The sequence below is a fragment of the Rhea americana genome, unplaced genomic scaffold (genome assembly GCF_003343005.1).
Source record: "Rhea americana isolate MKP2758 unplaced genomic scaffold, rheAme1 scaffold_260, whole genome shotgun sequence".
Taxonomy (NCBI): domain Eukaryota; kingdom Metazoa; phylum Chordata; class Aves; order Rheiformes; family Rheidae; genus Rhea; species Rhea americana.
The window spans coordinates 346483-367209 of NW_028186380.1; the positions used below are offsets into that span (position 1 = coordinate 346483).

At 34.9% G+C, this 20727-nt stretch overlaps 1 protein-coding gene across 1 annotated transcript in view; it reads left to right on the forward strand.

Moving 5' to 3' along the window:
• OTOGL (otogelin like) overlaps positions 1-15320 on the forward strand; it is an 86552-nt gene extending 71232 nt beyond the window's left edge. Inside the window, exons 43-56 of the mRNA XM_085307636.1 lie at positions 447-659; positions 1483-1587; positions 1875-1982; positions 2497-2598; positions 3364-3468; positions 3556-3596; positions 4472-4535; positions 5437-5615; positions 6913-7017; positions 7794-7913; positions 9712-9757; positions 11772-11843; positions 13808-13887; positions 14991-15320. Coding sequence (XP_085163762.1) covers positions 447-659; positions 1483-1587; positions 1875-1982; positions 2497-2598; positions 3364-3468; positions 3556-3596; positions 4472-4535; positions 5437-5615; positions 6913-7017; positions 7794-7913; positions 9712-9757; positions 11772-11843; positions 13808-13887; positions 14991-15191 — 1541 coding nt within the window. The 3' untranslated portion in view covers positions 15192-15320. The remainder of the gene's footprint in view (positions 1-446; positions 660-1482; positions 1588-1874; positions 1983-2496; positions 2599-3363; positions 3469-3555; positions 3597-4471; positions 4536-5436; positions 5616-6912; positions 7018-7793; positions 7914-9711; positions 9758-11771; positions 11844-13807; positions 13888-14990) is intronic.
• The last annotated feature ends 5407 nt before the right edge of the window (positions 15321-20727 follow it).

The following is a 20727-nucleotide window of genomic DNA, read 5'->3' on the forward strand; positions in this document are numbered from 1 at the left end:
TTAAGAGACAAATCTCTCCCTGGATGTATTATATCTCTCTATTGACTATGTAAAATGATTAGCTTAAATTTAGAAATTGCTTTACTTACTTGAGGAAGTATAACTAAGAAGGGAGTGTTTCATCCCACCACCTTTGTGCTGCAGTCACTTGACTCCTAGGTTCTAGAGATAAAGAGGAAGTTGGTGTAGGAAACTGTAACCCACATCATTTGGAGAACGGCAGCTATATTCTGCACCAGTTAGAGTTAATAGAATAGTTTCATTAAACAAATATCTTTTCAATGATTCAAAATCAGGCATATTTTAAGAAATAAAGCAGATCAGTGATAATCTACTTTATAATATTTTATGCAATAAGGCTATCCAGATAATAGTCTAATTTATACTTGCTTACAGGAAATTCTGTACTCTCTTCTTGTCTAAGGGATGTAATGTTTTTCTCTTAGCATGTACAGATAACAGGGGACAACCTCGCTCTGCTGGGGAGATTTGGAATGGGTCCACAAAAGGTTGTTGCATGTACACCTGTTTAGAAAATGGAAGTGTTATTGCTGTAGAACCTGAATGCAATGAGGATCCACCACCAATTTGTGAAAGAGAAGGGGAAGTTATTGTCCATATCATTGAAGAGAGAGCTTGCTGTCCAAAGAAAGTTTGTGGTATGTACCCAGCTACACAAATTTTTATTAACAGAAATCTAAGATAAGTGCTTGACATTCAKCATTTTGGGGGTGGTGGGGTGGTCTTTTTGTTTATTTGTTTTTGTGACAACTGACTCCCTGTAAAAAAAATTCTTTTTTTTCTTCTAAGTCCACAAGTGCAACAACATTTTTGTTAAAAATGAACAGTTCTTGGGTTGAAGTTCAAAAAGAAATGGAGAAGTACTCCATTGTAGAAGTAGCTTGGTAACTAAGGCAATCATCAGAGCCTATTTCCATTTCTTTTTAGTGCTTTCGTGTCAATTGGAGTATCCTCTGACCTACTACTCTGACTTAATGCTATGCCAGAAAATAGCATTCTGTCAGCTGATCACTGAATTCCAATCTTCTCTCTAGCCGTGGTTCTTAGACAAAGGAACACGCTTCTTGCTCCTAAACTGTTGAGCAAAAGGTGCTTGTTTCTTAATAGCATATTCAGGGAAAAAGAGGACAAATTATCCAGCTAATCTGATGCTTTTGCTCATTAGTTACCTACCTGTAACTGAAACTCCATTTGTTTAAGGAATGTTTTCAATAGAGTAGTCTGGCTGGCTTCATATGTAGGAAGAAGGACAACTGAAAACCTGATTTAGGAGAGATATAACTGTGCTTGTACACATGCTTTGCATGAAAGAATGTATACAAGCTCTGGGCTGAGGTATTTGTTGATGCCTGCCCTAGATAGTATAAATGTCTTGAGGTACAGGACCTGTGTTTGTTTTAATAAGTCATAATAACACATTGGTTTTTTTTTGTTGCTGTTGGTTTTTTTTTTATCCTACAGAATGTAACATGTCGTTGTGTGAGGCCATTATTCCAACATGCAAAATCAATGAAAAATTGGTTGTAGGCTACCATGCCCTGTCCTGCTGTCCACAGTACCGATGTGGTAAGGGAAATACAAATCCACAATTAGGGCTCATTTTCCACACATATTTGTTGTAAGAAAGTCTGCCTTACAATTTTTTTTTTATTGTTAACAGAATGGAACATTGTAAATGGCACCAGAGAGTGTTATATTTTTCTCACATTCTCCAATAATTTTTGTATTTGTGCTTCATGTCATTTTGATTTACATTCAATTTTGACTAAGAAAAAATTAAGAAGAATAACTTATTTTTTTAGTATGAGTTCTGTGACTCTTTTTAAAAATACTGATTATTTTATATCTTACAGAATGTGATCCTTCAGTTTGTTTCAATGCTTCTCAGCTGGAGTGCAGAGAAGATCAGTTTATTGTTGAAGCAAAACAGGAAGATCCTTGTTGTTTCTCTTATCTCTGTGGTAAGAAGCCTTTAATATTTTTGTGAGTAACTGGAGAATGGTTAAGTATTTGCAAAACTAGCCTATAGTTGTAAAGCTAATGCCTTTAGTCAAAAATTCTTAGAGCTGTTAGTGGGACTTCAAACAGGTCAGACTGTCTAGTATATTTTCTTGTTTTTTTGGAATCTTTTATTTCCAGCATCATTTTTAACATCATACTCGAACTGCAGAATAAAAATTGTTAGGAGACATTGCTCTTCATAGTTAAATTATAAGATCAATGCTTTCAGTGTGCTGTATCATGGATCACAGCTCATCTTTGGCTGCTCTTTATCAACAAGTTAGCTGTTATTCAGTTTAAGTCCTGACACCTACAAGCATGCACTACTGCCGTATATATGTTTTTATACTTGAATGTAAGTCCATTAAAGCTCTCTTATCCAAGCTTGTAATAAAACTTGTGTTATATAAAACTCAAATGTGCTAACTTCCTAGGATCTAAAACTTTTCAAATGTCTGATTCTTTTTTATTTAGTTTGTGAATCCTGTATCGAGCCTGTTCCCTTGTGCAATGAAGGAGAAATTCTCACTGTAGACCTTAACACTATACATTATTGTTGTCCTCAATATTACTGTGGTGAGTGTAACTGTTATCAGTTCAGTATGTTACTGAATCTAATAAAAATTACAAGAAATATGTGTGTGGAGATTTTTTTGATTCAGCGTTTAGGGTAGGCTTCAGTTAGTGATTAAGAGATCTAAATTAGGGTGTCTACGTTTGAGCTAGGTTCAAAGCTCTTGGTATAGTCAACGGTGGTCTAACTAGTGCACTCAGTGGAGTCTGGATAGCTGTTTAGTTCACCAGACAGTATGTAGCTACTTTCAGGGTGATCTAAATACAGGTATCTTAATCTAGAGCTGGATCCCATCCTTGATGTGTAGATATGAAATTGTTCATGTATGTCCATGTATTAAAAATAGCTCTAATAAAATGTACAATTTATRTATTGTCATACCTCTATTGTTCATTCATAAGTTGTTCATTCTTGAGTTTTTGAGTACTTTCTTAGTATTTTTAACTTTTAGGGGAAGGACTAGACCATGGGATTCAAATACTACTGGTATGGCTACTGTTCAAACAGTAAGCAGCCAGCAAAAGTTTTTTATAGTGTGACACAGTCACTTTACTGGTGATATAAACACAAAAATTATGCTGTATGTTCTTGAGTAATGTCTACAAGCTCAACTGCTTAAGAAACATAATGTTTTTTCCAGCACAGATTGCTGGAAAAAACATCATTATTATTTAGACCAGTTTATCAAGAGAAATGCAAGCTGAAAATTTCAATGGAAATTTGTCTGAGTAAATTTTGATTCTTGTCTTTCCCCTCCCCCCATTTAGTTTGTGATGAAAACCTTTGTTCGGAGCCTGCTCTGAACTGCACAGRTGACACGAAACTTGTGAAGGAAAAAATACCTGGGCAGTGTTGTCCAGACTGGCGTTGTGGTAATTATTATTTTATTCTTTAGTTACTGCTGTTAACAAAAGCTAAAAATTAGCTAATTGACTAATATGTTTTGTTGTTCTCTTCAGAATGTAGCTGTGAAAATGCTACTTTGCTGACTTGTAAATTGGTAAGAACTTTCCTTTAGATATTTTTATTAGTCATGTTCAGCATTTTTGCACTTCCCTTTCCATTCTTTGCTTCAATTAGTTATAAARGGTAACAAGACTGAACATGGACAGGCTGCAACCATCCATTGAGGAAATTTCACTTTGCCTATTTTAACATGACAAAAGAAGAAGAGAACTTATTTTGTTCAGTATTGACTAGAACCAACATGTTGGAAATTTTTCCACTTAAGTAATTCCTAGTTGTTCTAATAGTTAAGGAGAGGTGAGCTTTATGATCATTTGTATCATCTGCAGAAATGTTTTAATTTGTTAATCATTTAAGCTTCTTATTAGAATGATTTAGCATTATTGAACTTAGCAGATATGAGAAGTCATAAATATTTTACTCCTCACAAATTCTCTCATGTTTTAAAAATAGAAACTGTGATCTGGAAAATCATTATAAATGAATATTCAAACTCCTATTATTACCACAGTGAAAAGAGCTGCCTTGCTATCAAAAACCTGTGCTTTACCCTTCTCTTCTGGTTATATGAAAATTGTATTATGTAAAATGTAAACAGGAGTTGCAAATTTGAGTATTTTTATGTACCTTTTGGAAGAAGTTTCATAGAAAGAAAWTTTTCCAGTATGATTATTATTGAAAAAACTTCATATCAAATAAAATGAAGTACTTGCTCATATTCAGAGATAACTATAAGTAACTTTGAACCTGTTAGTGTTTCTTGAATACACTGCAATTTTTCTCTCTTATGAAAGTGGTAGTGGTGATAAAAAGTGATAAAAGTAATATTGTGCATTTTTAAAGTCTCTCTTGTTAAGCATTGCAGTTAGTCATACATAACTTTAAAAACTCTTATCTTTTTMTACTCAGGGAGAAGTTCAAAAAATTGATAGCAATATTTCCAGTGCTTGTGGATGCACTCACTATATCTGTGGTAATTTTTCCATGTTAATATCTTTTTTGTTTTGTTTTTTAGAAAAAAAGGACATGCAAAGTAGGGCTGTAATCACCTTCTCAAATATAAACACTTTTTTTTTTTAATCATGATTTAAGGTGTCTACCTAGTTAGGCAGTTATGCTCTTTCCTGCATGCAATCATACAGCATAAGAGTGTGTTAGCACTGCCCATGCTTTCAGAATCAACTGCTGTCTTTCTGGTGAAAGGCAGAGATGAAGCAGGCCCTGAAACTTAGCRTGAGTGCTTCTAGTCCACTAGATGTGGTAAGGGGATGATACCTAACAACAGAAAAATAAACTTTATATCTGTCTGGCATGAGGGTAACTGCCCAGATTAAGCCTCTGCTCCCTTCCCTCACTCTGTTCCTCTGCAAAGTCTAGATTTCACCCTTGCTGCACACTGGAGTTTCTTGAGCCATGCTGCCATGCTGACTGGMGCCCAGTATGACTCTATGAGCAAAGCATAAAGCTACAGTACAACTAGAGTATTTTAATGTCCCACAATTAATTATAGGAATAATATTTTAATTGGCAGAGATAYACTTTGTGATGTGGAGGCTAATATGTGTAATGAAATTAGCCCAATGTTAAATTAWTACTCTTAAAACTATTCTTAAGAAAAAGAACAACAATAGATGTTTTTCACTTCCATACCAGGAAAGTTACCAATTTTATCCAGTCATGCATTTTCTTAAGCTGAATTGTATCTGCCTCACCCCCAATGTGATAACTAAAATCACAAACCAATCAAGTATAAAACTTGGAAAACTTTCACAAGCGTAGGACTTTGCCCTACTTTTTTATCCACAGTGCTTCTGTTAATTTTCTTTACAAATTTTTTTTTTCATCTGGTGACACATTTTTTCCTTGCATTCTAGAAAAGGATGATGTGTGCATCTTCCAAGACACAACTGTACTGAATCCTGGACAATCAGTGATTCAGTATTTAGATGGAGACCTTTGTTACACCGTACAGTGTTTACAAGAAAAAGATCAGAACACAGGATACAATGCCATGCATTTTACAATGGTCAACTGTTCCCAGCAATGTGAAGCTGTGAGTATTCCTAGAATACAGGAATGCTCGTGCATGGCAATGAGTGAGCAAAGCTTTACAGTTAAGATAAAAATTGCTGTGAAGTTTTCTGCCAATCCAGTTTGTTTAGCAACAACTTGAGAGCTCAYAGAATCACAGAATTTGTTAGGTTGGAAGGGACCTCTGAAGATCATCTAGTCCAACCCCCCTGCTCAAGCRGGGTCACCTAGAGCATGTTAGACAGGGTTGCATCCAGGCGAGCTTTGAACATCTCTAGAGAAGGAGACTCCACAGCCTCTCTGGGCAACTTGTTCCAGGGCTCTGTCACTCTCACAGTGAAGAAATTCCTCCTCACATTCAGGCAGAACTTCCTGTGATTCAGTTTCTGCCTGTTGCCTCTTGTCCTGTCACAGGGGGCAACTGAAAAGAGTTTGTCCCCATCCCCTTGACACCCTCCCTTCAGGTACTTATACATATTGATAAGATCCCCCCTCAGTCTTCTCTTCCCCAGGCTGAAGAGGCCCAGCTCTCGCAGCCGTTCCTCATAGGGCAGATGCTCCAGCCCTCTGATCATCCTYGTARCCCTACTCTGGACTCTCTCCAGTAGCTCCATGTCTGTCTTGTGGTGGGGAGCACAGAATTGGACACAGTACTCGAGATGAGGCCTCCCCAGGGCTGAGTGGAGGGGCAGGATCACCTCCCTCGACCTGCTGGCAACASTCTTCCTAATGCAGCCCAGGATACCATTGGGATACCTTCCTGACCACAAGGGCACATTGCTGACTCATAGTCAACTTGTCCAACTTAAGAGTGATGATACATATATTCTGTGTCTCCAACATTATTTTAAGAGAGGTAATTTTTAGTAGCGTATGTAAACCTATCTAGAGGTTATCTTTACCTAGATATCTCAGATAACAGTCGGGGAAATACAGTGGCATGCACTTCACTGAGTATATGACCATTGAGATCAAAGGTGTCTGGTTATTACTGAAGCCTATGCTCCTTTGCTTCCACTGGGATTTCAGACTAATTAGGTCCATGAGACTGAGCAACGCTGAAAGTTGCTGAATTGTTGAATCGAATTGATGAACTGAATTTCTGTCAAGGATTAAGGTGGGCTTTAGATTTCTCAAGTTTAAAATTAGTGAACCTTAGAGAGATTAGGTCCCTTAATTATGTAGATACATGCGTGTGTATGTACATACACACACACTTCTACACATATGTCGTTTCTCATAGTATGTTTAGTTTCAGAAATTAGTGGACTTTCATTTACTGGATGTTTAAAAAAATGATTTTTTTGTTTTCCTRCTAGCATCAAATATATGTTCCTTCCTCCAGTCACCATACTTGCTGTGGTACCTGCCAGAATGTGTCCTGTTCTTTTCATACAGAGAATGGAACGTCAATTGTGCATGAAGTAAGTGCCTCTGGACAGAAATAGAAAGAAACTATGCAATAAACACATTGGTRCAACAGTCTTTTTTTAGTTGACTCACAACACTGTGAGTCTTGCTCATGTCTCCTTATTGTTGGTAACACATTTACAGGATGTATAACTGGTATAACAAGAAAAATGTATGATTGTTTATAGAACTACCATTTCACAGTAGGTTAATACCTTATTTCACTTTATTCGTTGTAGTGTACTCCACAAAGATACAATTGTCAGCATTTACTTAAGGCTGGATGTGCTCCAGGAGCAGGACTATATGCTGTGACTTAGAGGAGCTGAAAGCACTTTCATGCTTTTGCATCCGTATCAGAACTCCTATGTCCCCCTCTACCCAGGGCCACTCTTCTCCCCATTCTGGTTTCTATAGAAAGGAAGGGTGCACACTGAAGCACCAGGTTCAGGATCCTGAGGATGCATTCCCAGAGCCACATCCAAAGAAATTTAGATGGGACCATAACTTGGTTTGTGCTTACTATTGCTTTCAGAGAAAAATAAACTATCAGACTTCTCATATGAACACAGCATGCTAAGCGGTGTGCTGGACAGTGGATCCTCTGCTTTTTGGAGAAGTAGAGAGAGAAAGGTCCTTGCCTTTGCTGCATGTGGATGGTGGGCAACAGAATTTCCACTCACTTCAGTATCTACTACAACATGAAAGCATCACTTTTATATACYTACAGGGTTTTGAGAAATTTGAAGTGTTCTGTCTTTCCTGACAAAGGTTCTGTTTGTATATTCAGGAAGGAAGCATCTGGAGCTTCAATTGCACAAACTACAAGTGTGCAAAGACTGTTGCAGGGGCTATGATACTGGAGTCTAGTGTTGTCTGTCCCCCTTTTAATGACACGGAGTGTACAAAGGTTTGTACTTTGGGTTAGGTGAGTAACAATAACTGATCTACCACTATGGAGTTTGCCATACACTTGAAAACACACACATACCTCATGCAGGTTGTTTAAACTAAAAAGAAAAAAAAAAGCGGTAAGTTTAAACATGTAAGTGATCTATTTACAATCTTGTTTTCTATTTTTTAGTTTACTTTCTGACGAACAAAGTATTTATTGTTGAATTTGAATTGTGCTTGAGATTCCACTACATAAAGCACTAATCATTATGTCTTACTTCAGTTCTGAGTAATACTTTGCCAAGTTTGTAGTGCACACACTTCAGATAAATTGGATGAGGTAGTTCAGATCTGTTGCATATAAATGTGAGCTATATTAAAAATTCCTTAAGCTGTGCAAGGATTAGAAAGGTGACAGAGCACATATATAATTTATTATCTCTTAAACTTTTGTATGAACATAGCAAAAAGTATCTGTCATGCATGAAGGGGTATCTGCCTACATCATGTATCTGTAAATCTAAAAAGGTAAATTTGGCTCATCGGTATAAGCTAGTTCTAAGAATGTGTATGCTTCACATACTAATGTATAGTATACTTTATAGTTTATTTAGTATACTCTATAGTATATTTATAGTATAAACTATAATAATAAAATCTATAAAGAGGATGGGTATCATCTCTGTCTTGACTACAGGTTATAAACTTAATACAAATCCTATAATTCTGTTGCATTTGTTTAAAAAATCTTTATTTCTTCCAATCCTAAAGAAGGCATTCTATCCAAAATTAATGCCTGTTCTACTTTGATTTTATACTTGATTTTATACTCTAAAATTAACAGTCTCATTCTGTCTGACCTACTTTTAAGAGATGCCAGCTATCAACTTGAGCTGGTAGCTAAGGAGAAAGCTCTTCTCCCAGTCAGCTCAGGATCACTGAAGAACAAATATGTATTTAAGAGGCTGAATTTAAGTGTCCATTTAAGAAGCTCTAGAACAACTTATTCAGTAATTTTTCTGTAATGAGATAAAAAGGTATGCATGATAGAATGGAAGCCTGAAAAATGTATTTTGTCGGTTGTTATCATAAGAGTGCTATTTATATTTGGCGGTCTGCTTGACATGCAGTTCTGGGTTATACACTAAAATTGCAGGTGCATTTCTTGCTTGCACTCTGTTCCAAGAGGTAGCAGGTGCTTGCTTGCTTGCTATCTCTCACTTGCTCACTCACTCTCTCTTAATTTAAAAAGGGTATTTTCATTTGGATATATTGTTGTTTCCTTGGTTAAAATCAGCTTTAGAAGAAAGCAGTAAGTTTATTATTGTTTCAGAAGAATAACAGTGCATCAGTGAAATTCTGAAATTAATATTATCTTTCAAAAGTATATCTATGTATAACGTTATAAAGAGCTACCCATGAGTTACTAATTATCTGCTTGGCATATGATCAGCATAAGTCCTTTTACATCACTGGCCAGAGTACATGCATGAAAATTTTAAAATATCCTAACAAATCTCACTGTTCTGGAAATAGATGGTAGCAGATGGTATAAAAAGATGCTTATAGAAACTAAGTGGCTGATTCAAAGGAGACCAGATCAGATAAGCAATGACAAGCTCATTTTCAACATAAAAGTCTTCAAACAGTTTCTGAAACAGACCTTCAGCTGATGCACATCTGTGTAACTCTCTTGAGTTCAACGATACTAATTTTTATTAGTTGGACGTTTTAGAATTTGAAATATCTCGAGATAGAATTCATGCTTGCATTGGGCACAGTCTTTTTTGATATATTCTCTTTTGTTTTCCTAGAATGGAGGAACTGTGCAGATGTATAATGATGGCTGCTGCAAGACCTGTAAGTGAAGAAGGCTGCAACATGTGCTAGTTTGGCTTTGGTTTTGGAAGTCTCTGTTTTTTAACCTCAATTGCTGGGACATAAAGAAGGAAAAAGCATGCAGTCCTCCCACAAATCAAACAAAATTGTTATAGTTACTTAACTATTCCTTATTAAAARGTCTTGCTTCATTTGGCTGCTACCTTGGTGATTTTTAACACTATCCTTCTGGAGTATAACCAAATCTCTCCAAATCTCCTGAGGAACATGAAGAGTTATCTCAATTTAAATAATGAAAAGATTGTCTTTATTTCTAAGCTGACTCTAAAACATTACTTAYAAGTTTTTTTTCCCCTAAAATTGGTTTCTATTTTTGATAATATTTTGAAATAAGTCTATAAACTTACCAGTTTATTCTGTTTTACTTCTGCTATTTTCTACAATCAGAGTACAGGAGTCATTCTTTTTTTTTATTTGAAGATGAATTCTCTCCACTTCAGAAGACATACTTAAATCCAAAATGAGGAAAAGTTATTCAAAATTAAGCGATATTGATGGTAACAACCCCTAGATAAAATTGACTTTTTAAAATCTAGGAATGCTTTCACATTTTTGGAATGTTTAAAACATGTTCATGAATTGTGATGCAGGTTTCTATAAAGGTCTAATAATTTATGCAAGTTTAAAAGCAGACTGAGAACAGAATCTGATTTTCTCTGCAGTTTTGACTAGGAAGGATTTTATTATCAAGGTATATAATTATAGATTATTATCTATAATAGAATATATATTACAATTTTAGTAATTAAATTAAAATTCAAATTATTATTATATACTATATATAATATTACATAAAAATAAAGCACTGCTGTGTAAAAATAATGATGTAGGGAAAGAATTTACTGAATGCCACAGAAATCCTTCACCTCTTTTTCAGCCTTTTTTAAGTTCAACAGCAGAGTTAAAATGTACAGGCAAATTAGTCTTTGGAATTTTCTTTTAACAAATCTCTCATTAATAATATTGACTAGGATGTCACAAACATATAGCTATATATTGCACAGTTATTTATAAGATATAAGTTAAGTTCACAAGTGCAATATATTAGCTATATATGTCTCTTTGTGTTGTAAATAGTTTTGCTAATGAGGGGAAATACCTGTATTTATCCAATACAGGCCAATACTCTAGTATCCAAATTATGTAAGTCTTTCTTTGAAAGTGAACTGCAAGTATTTGTGTTCTGTTATATGCAAAACATAGAAAATAAAAGCTATTTACATACAACAGAATACTTTTTTTAACATGCTAATCAGTGGGGAAAAATAACACACTAGAATTGTACTAAAATATTTTAATCGATATTATCTAATTATATAAATATTGTTGAACAATATTTAACCAAATCACAAAAATTGRGTTGACTTTATTTAGAAAATTAGCCTAAAGAATTAATGGCTACTGGTTTTCTCTTGACCAGGAAGACGTATATTCTGGCCATATTCTCTGGCCTCAGGAAAGGCATTGTTATACTTCAGAAATAACCTGCTGAGGTGGCTGCTAAGAAAAAAAAATATTATTTTATTTTTCTTTGTATTTTTGTTTTATTTGTAACTAAAAGCATGTGCCCTGTGGTGAAGCAGTTAAAAAGGTTACTTATAAATAGAGCTTGCAACACCTTGGGGTTTTAATGGGAACAAGTAATCCTTTTTGAAAGAGCTTGATTCCATGCATGCAAAGTGAGTGCATATATTTAATTCTTACCTTGCCATAGAGAGACTTATTGCAAAAGTTTGGTTTACAAGTAAATATCATTCCAGTATTGCATTAACCAGGAGAGTAATAAAGTTTAGGTCATCTTTAGTGAGACTTGAAGCAACAGCAGAGTTTCTAAATTTGGAAGAGTAACAGGAAAGCTTCTCACCTTTTGCTAAAAGAAAAATTGCAGTTGGCAGTGTAAGAATTAATGAAATGTCATTTATATTAAAAATGTTTGTATTTCATGAGAAACTTATATTCCTAATAATTCTGCCAGGTTCTGGATTGGGTGTATTACCCTTTGCCATTAGTCCAGTAGTGTCTACTGATAGTATTAATTGTGAACCAGGTATTATTTTTAATAATGTATTTTCTTTTTTTAAATAACGGTGTAAGCATTGCTTGTATATATGCTTATAGCTGTCATTACCATTAAATGTTACCATGTAGTTAATGATATTAGGCCTGATACTGAGAGATGCTGATCCTCTGTTGGCCTCTCTCAGCACCTGTCAGAATTAGGTTCATACATTTATGGTATATGCTGCTGACAATTCTTTCTCCTTATCTTCCTTTCTAAAATCAGCTGTAATATATGAACTTACTGTAGGTAGTAGTTATCATAAGAAATAATGTTACTTTTAAAAGTAACATCATCCTGAATTATTGTTACTGAGAGGTTCCAAACCTGATCCTGTTTCTCTGAAGTTAATGACTGAACTTACTGTGCCTTAAAATAGAGCAAGAGTGCACAATATTTCCCAGTCTAATCTTTGCAGATAGGGATTTATGTTGAATTCCTTCTGTGTCACAAATAATATGTTTTACGAAGATAGGAAAATGTTGGGGGGGAGYTTATAACTTCAAAGTACAATCACATGTTGATATATACTCTTTACATGAGTAATTAAGGAAGGTTAAAGAACCATTTCATTATGATCGTAATTCTTTGCTTTTAATGGTATGTAACTTTACAGAAACTTTGAGTCCTTACTTACATAAAGAGCAAGTAAAACAAGCACACCTGAAGATGAATGCAGCACTTCCTGTCAGTTGAAAATGGGAGGGAGGAAAGGATATCAACTGAAGAGTTTTTGTTAGACATCATGTATTTCTGTATATGTGGTTTGTACAAGGATTGTACTCTAGCTGTACTCTGGAGCCAAACTAATTTTTAGATACCTAGTGGAGCTGGGATTGCAGAATATGGTGCTTACTCAGAGCTCGCTAATCTTTTAAGAGTGCTTGCCACCCAACCATGCAGGCATGTGCTGAAGAGAAGAGAGACTCAGCTGAATAGTGCTTATTATTTTATATGCTGAATGCCCAGAATGACTATGTAAGAAACCCAATAGCTGAGATTGATAAAGAAGGAAACTAAAGATCTAAATCACCTCTGTTACACAAATAGTCATAGCCAACAGTCTGGTATGGAATGCAAATGAAAAATTTTACATTTAATTGTTTCAGTTATGATTTTTGTTATGATAAAAATGGCTTTGTGCTGGATAGCTTTATTTTTCAAACACCAGAAAATAAACTCTCRTAAGTATCTCCCAAAATGTACTGGAAAATGCAGTTATTTCCATAGTCTCTAATGGCCATGTGCTGACTAAGTGCTATGTGCTTCGGTTCTAAGTGGTAAAAGCTGCACCATACTTAGGAAATAAATGCATCTCTCTCCTTCAAAACTTCCTTGAAGCTCCTTTCTCCGAAAGATGTTGAAACTTACATAATTCTATTTAAATTTTGAGCAGTCACAATAGTGTCAAGGTTGCAGTTACATTTAGGTTGCAATCACACCTTCTCATAGGTCAAGTTCTGGAAATATTTTAAAATGTAGGATCAAAATTGCATTTACTTTCAATATTCCTATTCAATAAACAGAATTAATTCAATACTCTTCAGYCAACATTGTCCTTCTCTTATATCCAGTCTTCCTATTAATACAATTCAAAACTATGCAAGCCAATTTTTTTCTGCTTATTTTACATTTATCTTGCTATATGCACAATTTTGAATTGTATTAATATTTTAGTATTTATAAAATCTATACAGGTTTAATGGACCTTTATATCACAATTGGTCTTATATATGCTAGCTATAAAATCTGTTATTTTCTACAAGAAGTATTTGTTAATGTAAGAGAGATTTTTTCTTAGAAAATCACATAATGGAAGTAATAGTTTCAGTTTGTACATTAGTGAAAACAGCGTATAATTATTAACATTATTTTAATGACTTTCACTTCTTAGTAATAAATACAGCACAGAAAATATATTCATTAGATATGTATTTTCTGTATTTTATTAGGCAAAAAGGAAGAAAGGATTTGCCAGAAAATGACCATCAGGACAACTATAAGAAAAAGTGACTGTATAAGTCAAAGCCCGGTAAGCATAAAAAAGAATGCCAAACTGTACTTCATGCTGGGCTTGCAGCAAACCAAGTGTTAAAAATTGGATTATAGCCGTCAATAAGCAATAAAATATGCTGTCTTCTCAAAAGCAGACCTTTCACCCTGGGACTGTTATCCTACTTGTAAAAAGAATAAAATTAACTGGTTTTGCTCAYATATGGCTGAAGGGATGAGCCCTCCTACCTGGAAAAACATCTGGCTCCAAATGAAAAGTACACAGCATAATTGCTTATAGCTAACGAAGGCACTGAACTCCTCACCATGAAATAACATCCCACTGTAAAAAAGGAGTATAAATGCTTCCACTTAAGATGTGATGGAAACACTGTCACATTCCTCCTTTGTCCAGAAAACTATCCCCCAAAGTACTAGATCTGGTATGGCAAATACTAAATTCTCAGCATTTAAATGTCTGCTTAAAGTTTAATTAAAGTATATTAATTTATTTTCTATTGCAAAATCAGCTAAAACTGCTCTTCACCTAATGTAATAGTGAGTGAAATCCTGGCTCTACTTAAGTTGGGAGCATAAATAATTTTATATTCAATCTTCCCCCTTGTCGGTTCAGTACTACATTGTCTACTTTTTAGACGTGTTTGTTACAGTGATAACACAGCTAACATTTGTGTGCTGTTTGCCTTCAGCAGTATAAGAAGGGGGAATGCCTTTGTACTAACATGCTTTCCCTCATGAACCTTCAAAGAGAACACCTAACTTTCCCTTATTTTGTTCAGAATAATGTTACTTTTTAACAGTGAACATGAAAAAGACATGATTTTAATTATGTTAAAAGTTATTCATTTGTAAAACTAAGGATTTATTTTTGGTATTGACAGCACAAAGTTTTGCTCAAGGTTAAGACAGAACACATGGCTAACCAACATTTCCCTTTTCAAATAAACTTTATTAAACATGTGTCTACACTGAGTATAAATGAATTTCAGAAGATAAAATAACTTTTAAGACCACAATCCCTTCCAAATGCTACAGTGGATTCTAATTACAAAGAATTTTGAAATGTTACATCTTGAAAACAAAACTTGAAATACCTAACTTGAGTTCTTCTTTTACTAACAGATAAATGTGGCATCTTGTGATGGAAAATGCCCGTCTGCAACAATTTTTAATGTCAATATTGATAGCCATTTAAGATTCTGTAAATGTTGTCGAGAAAATGGAACACGTAATCTGACTGTGCCACTATACTGCTCAGGAAACGGCACTGAAATCATGTATGTCATTCAAGAGCCTATAGACTGCTCATGCCAATGGAACTGAACACTGCTGTGTATAAAATTTCATCCTAAGAATTAAAATGAGTTTCCTTTCACCAGACTGTATTTTTTGTCCTTGGATGGATACAGTACTTTGCATAAAAAAAATCGTGAATTATATTCATAATGTAACCTTGCACAAATTTAGCAGAGGTTATATTTTTCCACAAATTTTCTTTTAAAATATTGACATGTATAGAAAGAAGTACATAAATCCTTTGGAAACAGATATAATTTAATCATCATTACTTCTGTCCAATTACTTTCAAATTTGCTGCTGAAAACTGGTTAATGACCATGTTTCCAGTGCTTTCAAATTTTGGATTGTGGCTGTTTGTGAAAGTTGAGAAATTCTTAGTAGCTCTTTTACTTAGAAACTTTCAATTTGAGGACCATCTTTGTAGTTAATGTTTATGAGAAAAATTCATATTGTGTTTTTGAGAACCACTGAATTAATTTATTAAAAAAAAATAGAGTTGGTAGAACTGAAATATTTTAATCTTGCTGAAAAGCCTGTATTTTGACCTTAAGATGTTGTCAGACTGGAGTCTGCTTAAACTGGAAGTCACTGTGAAACAACATGACTGCAGTCTGTAAGTACCTTTAGTAAATCTCCAGAGTATATAGTAGAATAATAATAAAGTTTTTAAACCTTTGCTGTTTACTTTGCTATTTATGTTATAAATATGAAGCATTGTTAAGCAAAGGCTGAAGAGTTCAGGCTTTTCTGCCTTTATTACAAATATCTAAAAGCTGTGTCTGTTATTAAGGGTTCTATTTTACTAACATGACTGTCATCTGTTCATCATCTCTATAAAAAACAGTGATTTGATTTAAGAATTAAAGAACAATATTTGTTGCATTATCAGTAAAATATTTAAAGAAATAGTGATCACCCTGTGATCAAGATGAAGCATTGCTTTGATAAAGTACGTGCCTTATTKACACAATGTTGTGATTTGTATGGCAGATGTTTCAAGGTGTTACATACTAGGCCTAGAACCAAAATATTCTTTGATATTGCTGTAGGAATTTGTGTACAGAAACTTTTTCTACAGGCCAAATATGGAAATTTAATCACAGTTATAGCCATAAAGTTTGTGTACTAGTATAGCAAATAAAAAGGACAAATATTCMATGAAAAATAGATCCTTAGGACCTTTCGATTTATAAACATAGAGATAGGAACCCTATATTTATGTCAAGAGAGTTTGGGACAAAACTTAATGAGTTTTGCATAAGAGAAATTACTTCAATAAGATCCTACAAGCTAGTGTTTTTATATATAGTGACTTGATGAGTTTTGACTGAATGCAATGCTTATGGTAAAAAAAGTGTTTTGTAAGATTTAGAGGTGTATTTGTAAGTAAAGAAAAATTAATAAACATTATTTTGAAGAATCATGTGTTTGCAACATCAATGTTGATGTGTTTAATTTACCTATGCCACTAGGGATGAACTGTAATGCAGAATCTTATTACCCTGGAATTAGAGGCATATAAGCTTAAAATTAGCTCCATGGTAACACGTAATAGGAAAAAATCTATTAAAAGATTTTGTCCTATTACACAATTTGGTTTAAGTGCAACAATCAGTGAGAACTAGGTCAGGCTCCTCACTGAAACCTATAGCAAAATCTTATGTTTTCAGTGGACTTGGACCTGGTCAAAGACTGCCTTTCATTTTACAACTAAAGTTCAAATTCTGACTTCTTCGGCTTGGTCAGAAAGTGAGCACCTGTTAATCTYTGTGAATCATTTTCTGGACAGTCATCAACCCACACTACCTCCATGAAGACAGAATTAGCATAATGTGGTATGTTTTATGTGAACTAGCTCTTGCAAGCCTTGGAGCAGGTACAAGGTTTAAGTGAGCCTGCAGTGTGGCAAGAATGTTCTGCTCCAAATAATTCCTCAATCTATAATTTAAATATATAGATGCTGTTCCACAGTTATGTCTAGGTTTCCTCATCTGGGGCATTCCTGCCCCAATCCCCCATCCTGGAATAATGCATAACCCTGTCTCTGTAGGCATCTTGTAAGCTGGTTTTGAAAGCTCAACCAACTCAAAGCTAATATAGTAAAACACCAAAATTAATTAGTTTATTATTGACTAACTGAGTGTTACTGCCTGTGAGGTTCCCTCCCTTCTACCCCCTCAGAAACTAAGACTCAAATAATTTCTACTCCCTTAAAAAAAAGACTGGGAATGCATGCCTTTCTTTAACTCCCACACGTCCAGAAGAAAATGCAAGGAACTGGAGAGAAATTGTCTGCATGATCTAGTGTAAGCTTTGTGCTGTTGTCCTGACTAGTCATGTCCTTTCCCTCATTGATAATTTGTTGCAACTGTCCTTCATCTCTAGATTTTTGATGTCCTGTTTTCCTAGTTGTGTTTACAAAAGGAATTCAACAATTTAAAGGCTTACCCATAAAACTATGTAGCTTATTCTTTTTTTAGGGATTTAGGTAAATATATTAAAATACTTGGAATCAGATTGTAAGTGAATATGCCTCTACTGAGTAGTAAGGCTTTGCCCGTATTATTTATAATATTTGGCTTTTGTAATTCCATTGCCTTACCAGATCATTTGTAATTAAGGCCAATTTTTGCTCCACTATACAATTGGAATTTGAAGCATAGCCTTTAATATTTTTAATATTAAATATAATAGCTTTTAATATTAAGTTTAAGCAATAAACTCCAATGCCTGGAGTATAGCTATACAGACTGCTGATAGTCTGATATTTAACTGGCCAAATCTGTATCCTAAAAATTGAAAGTGAAACTTAATACATTTGCATGATTGATTGCCTTTCCACACTGCGGGTAGGCAACTTCCCAAATACATGTGCCTGTGAAACAGTGGAAAAGTTGGTTCCACTGAGGAGCTTTGTTGCCAGTTTCTTCCAAGAGCAGGATGAGGCATGAAAGATTTTATTTAAATATAGTTACAAGCACTAAAAGACAGAAAGGGTTTACAAGGAAATGCTCTGGTGTGACACATGGTCAGTGTCCTCTTCACATAAGCAGTCACAAAATGCTGCTTCAGAGGTGACTCTTATCCCTTTTTTTTTCATAGTCAGTTCTGACTCTTTCTTTTTTGTTGGCCATACGTACTGCTGATAAATTCAGCCTACAAAGTCTAGATACATTTTTTTATTACGCATTGGTTCTRTGTAACTCTTTCCATCTCTTTTTTTATTTCTCCTTTTATAAGAACTTAAAGGTCAAAACCAGTTTCCAAATATAGAGGTTAGTCTTTGTGCAAAATGTATTGCCAAATAAACATAGGTACCAATCAGGGATACTGTGGAAGTTTAAACATTGACTTAAACTGAGTTTTTCAAGATCTATCAAACTTTTATCTATCAAACCCTTTTCCAGAGGTTGAACTTGAGGTTATGTTGCTGGTGTGATCATGTACTACATAATACTCTCATGTTCTGATGGTGAAGACAAAACATAAATGAGTTGTAACACTCATTTATGGCTATAGCAGTATAGTCAGCATAGCTGCACCCAGCATGAAGCAGCATGAAAGCTAGGAAATGAACAGAAAGTTTTAAATGCAGACTGGGAAATTGGTAGTATTTTCTCTAGCTTAGGTTGGATTTCACAGTCCCAACCATTCCGGGGAATATATTTTCAAAAAATATTAAGTGAAAGCTCTTTAGAGTCATATATTCCAACACTTAGCATGAATGCAAGAGAAAAAAAAAAAAAGCTATTATTTATGGAAAGAGTTTGTATGTAGCATTGGGTTGTAAGTTTTCTATTACTCTACCCTCTCCTTAAAGGCAAAGTGGAAAAATTAGGAAACTGGAAAAATTATCTATCCATTATCATTAACAAATTGTCATGATTTAGGGGAGATGAGCAAATTCAGAGCTGAAGAACAATAAACTCCAGCAACTGCAAATGTGATTCATTTACTAATTCTTCACAGCTACATACTGACTATTTTGGAACTGCTCTTTTTTTAAACCTGTTTCCRAAAGTAGTTCTACATATAGACCATTGAGGTGGTCGTATGTCTACTAAATCAGTGATAAAAGATTCCTTGCAATCAGAGAGAAGAGAATCTTACTCCTCTAAGGAGATAATCTGAAAAAAATCTTTTATACATGTAATTTCATAAGCAGATTTTGGATGTAGAATAGAGGGAACTTAAAGAGCTTATTTTCTACTGGTATTATATTCTGGGGAAAACCAATAGTGAATGATGTTAAAACTTAATCACTAGGAATGCTGAATAAAAAGAAAATGGTTATGTTTTTGGAGCATTTCTTTGACTAAGGTGGAATGTGCTACAGAATTTAATGAAGTTAGGAAAGACCCCTGCTGTTGTCTGAAAAATTGGTCCTTTAATAAGCCTTCTTTTGTGCTTTGTGATTACAGAAATGCTCTGAAAAAAAAAATGTGTTACTTTGTAAAACAGCCGAATGTGCAGCAGCAGCTTATTTGGTGCATGTGTAGTTAAAATAGCGTTTTGGTGCGATTTGTGCATTCTGTGTGTGTGTGCGTGTGCACGCGTTTCTCATAGAGAGACTGGCCCAGTATTTTGAGAGCATCACAGCAACTTCTGAGTTTCTATGGCTTTCTTTGTGAGAGAGAACTTGAGTAATGTAAAAGTTAAAAATAGTAGTTTACTGCTGAGATTCTGCTTGGTTGTTTAAGTTCTAAATTAAAGTCTAACTAAAAATTAGAAGAAGAAACTATCTCCAGACTGAAGTAATATATTACGTGTTGACATCACTGTATCCTTACTACGTGATACTTGGTGGGAATGGTCCGTGTTGTAACCTTTTGGTGTCCAGAACAATACCACTGCGTTAAGTGGAATACAAGTAACTAAGAAGGTCTTGGAAATCTGTGAGAAAGAGCAGCGGTTRGTTACATAYAGATTCTGTGGCTTCCAGCCACARAATAACCGTGAGAAGCAGTCAACACGAAGGTCAGAAGTTGAAGAGTAATGAAATAGCGACCCCCAAAGTCAATACGGCCCCCAAAATAAGTCTGCATGCGTGCACAGTATCATAGCCCAGTTATGCAACCGGGGTGAAGTTGGGCTAGACTCCCAGCACTTGTTGGCCCCATGTGCCGGGCCTCCCGTCTACTGCGAATAACCATAAATACTGGAATTTTTCCAAAGAGTGAGGCTGCTACACAACCACGCTGCCTCCTCGGGGATGCCCAAAAGGACTGTGCCTGCCGACTCTCTCTCATCATGCAGACGATCGGGACAGGCATTGCAGTGGTCCTTCTTGAGATTACCATCAGGTCGGTCTGTTTGTAAGGATCTACTAATAAACTGCTTGCTACTGAAGAGTGTGTGTGTGTGTGTGTGTGTATGTTTGTGCTGGCTTGCCAAACTGGACGTTTGCCCCCCGGGAATCTAACTAGAACAATGACCTAAAAAAAAATGCACTATTAAGAACGTCATGAATGTTGCTAATTTTTATGATACATATGTATGACGGTGCTAATTTTTGTTCTCTGATTATTTTGTCTAGAAATAATTTATAAACAGTGTTTAT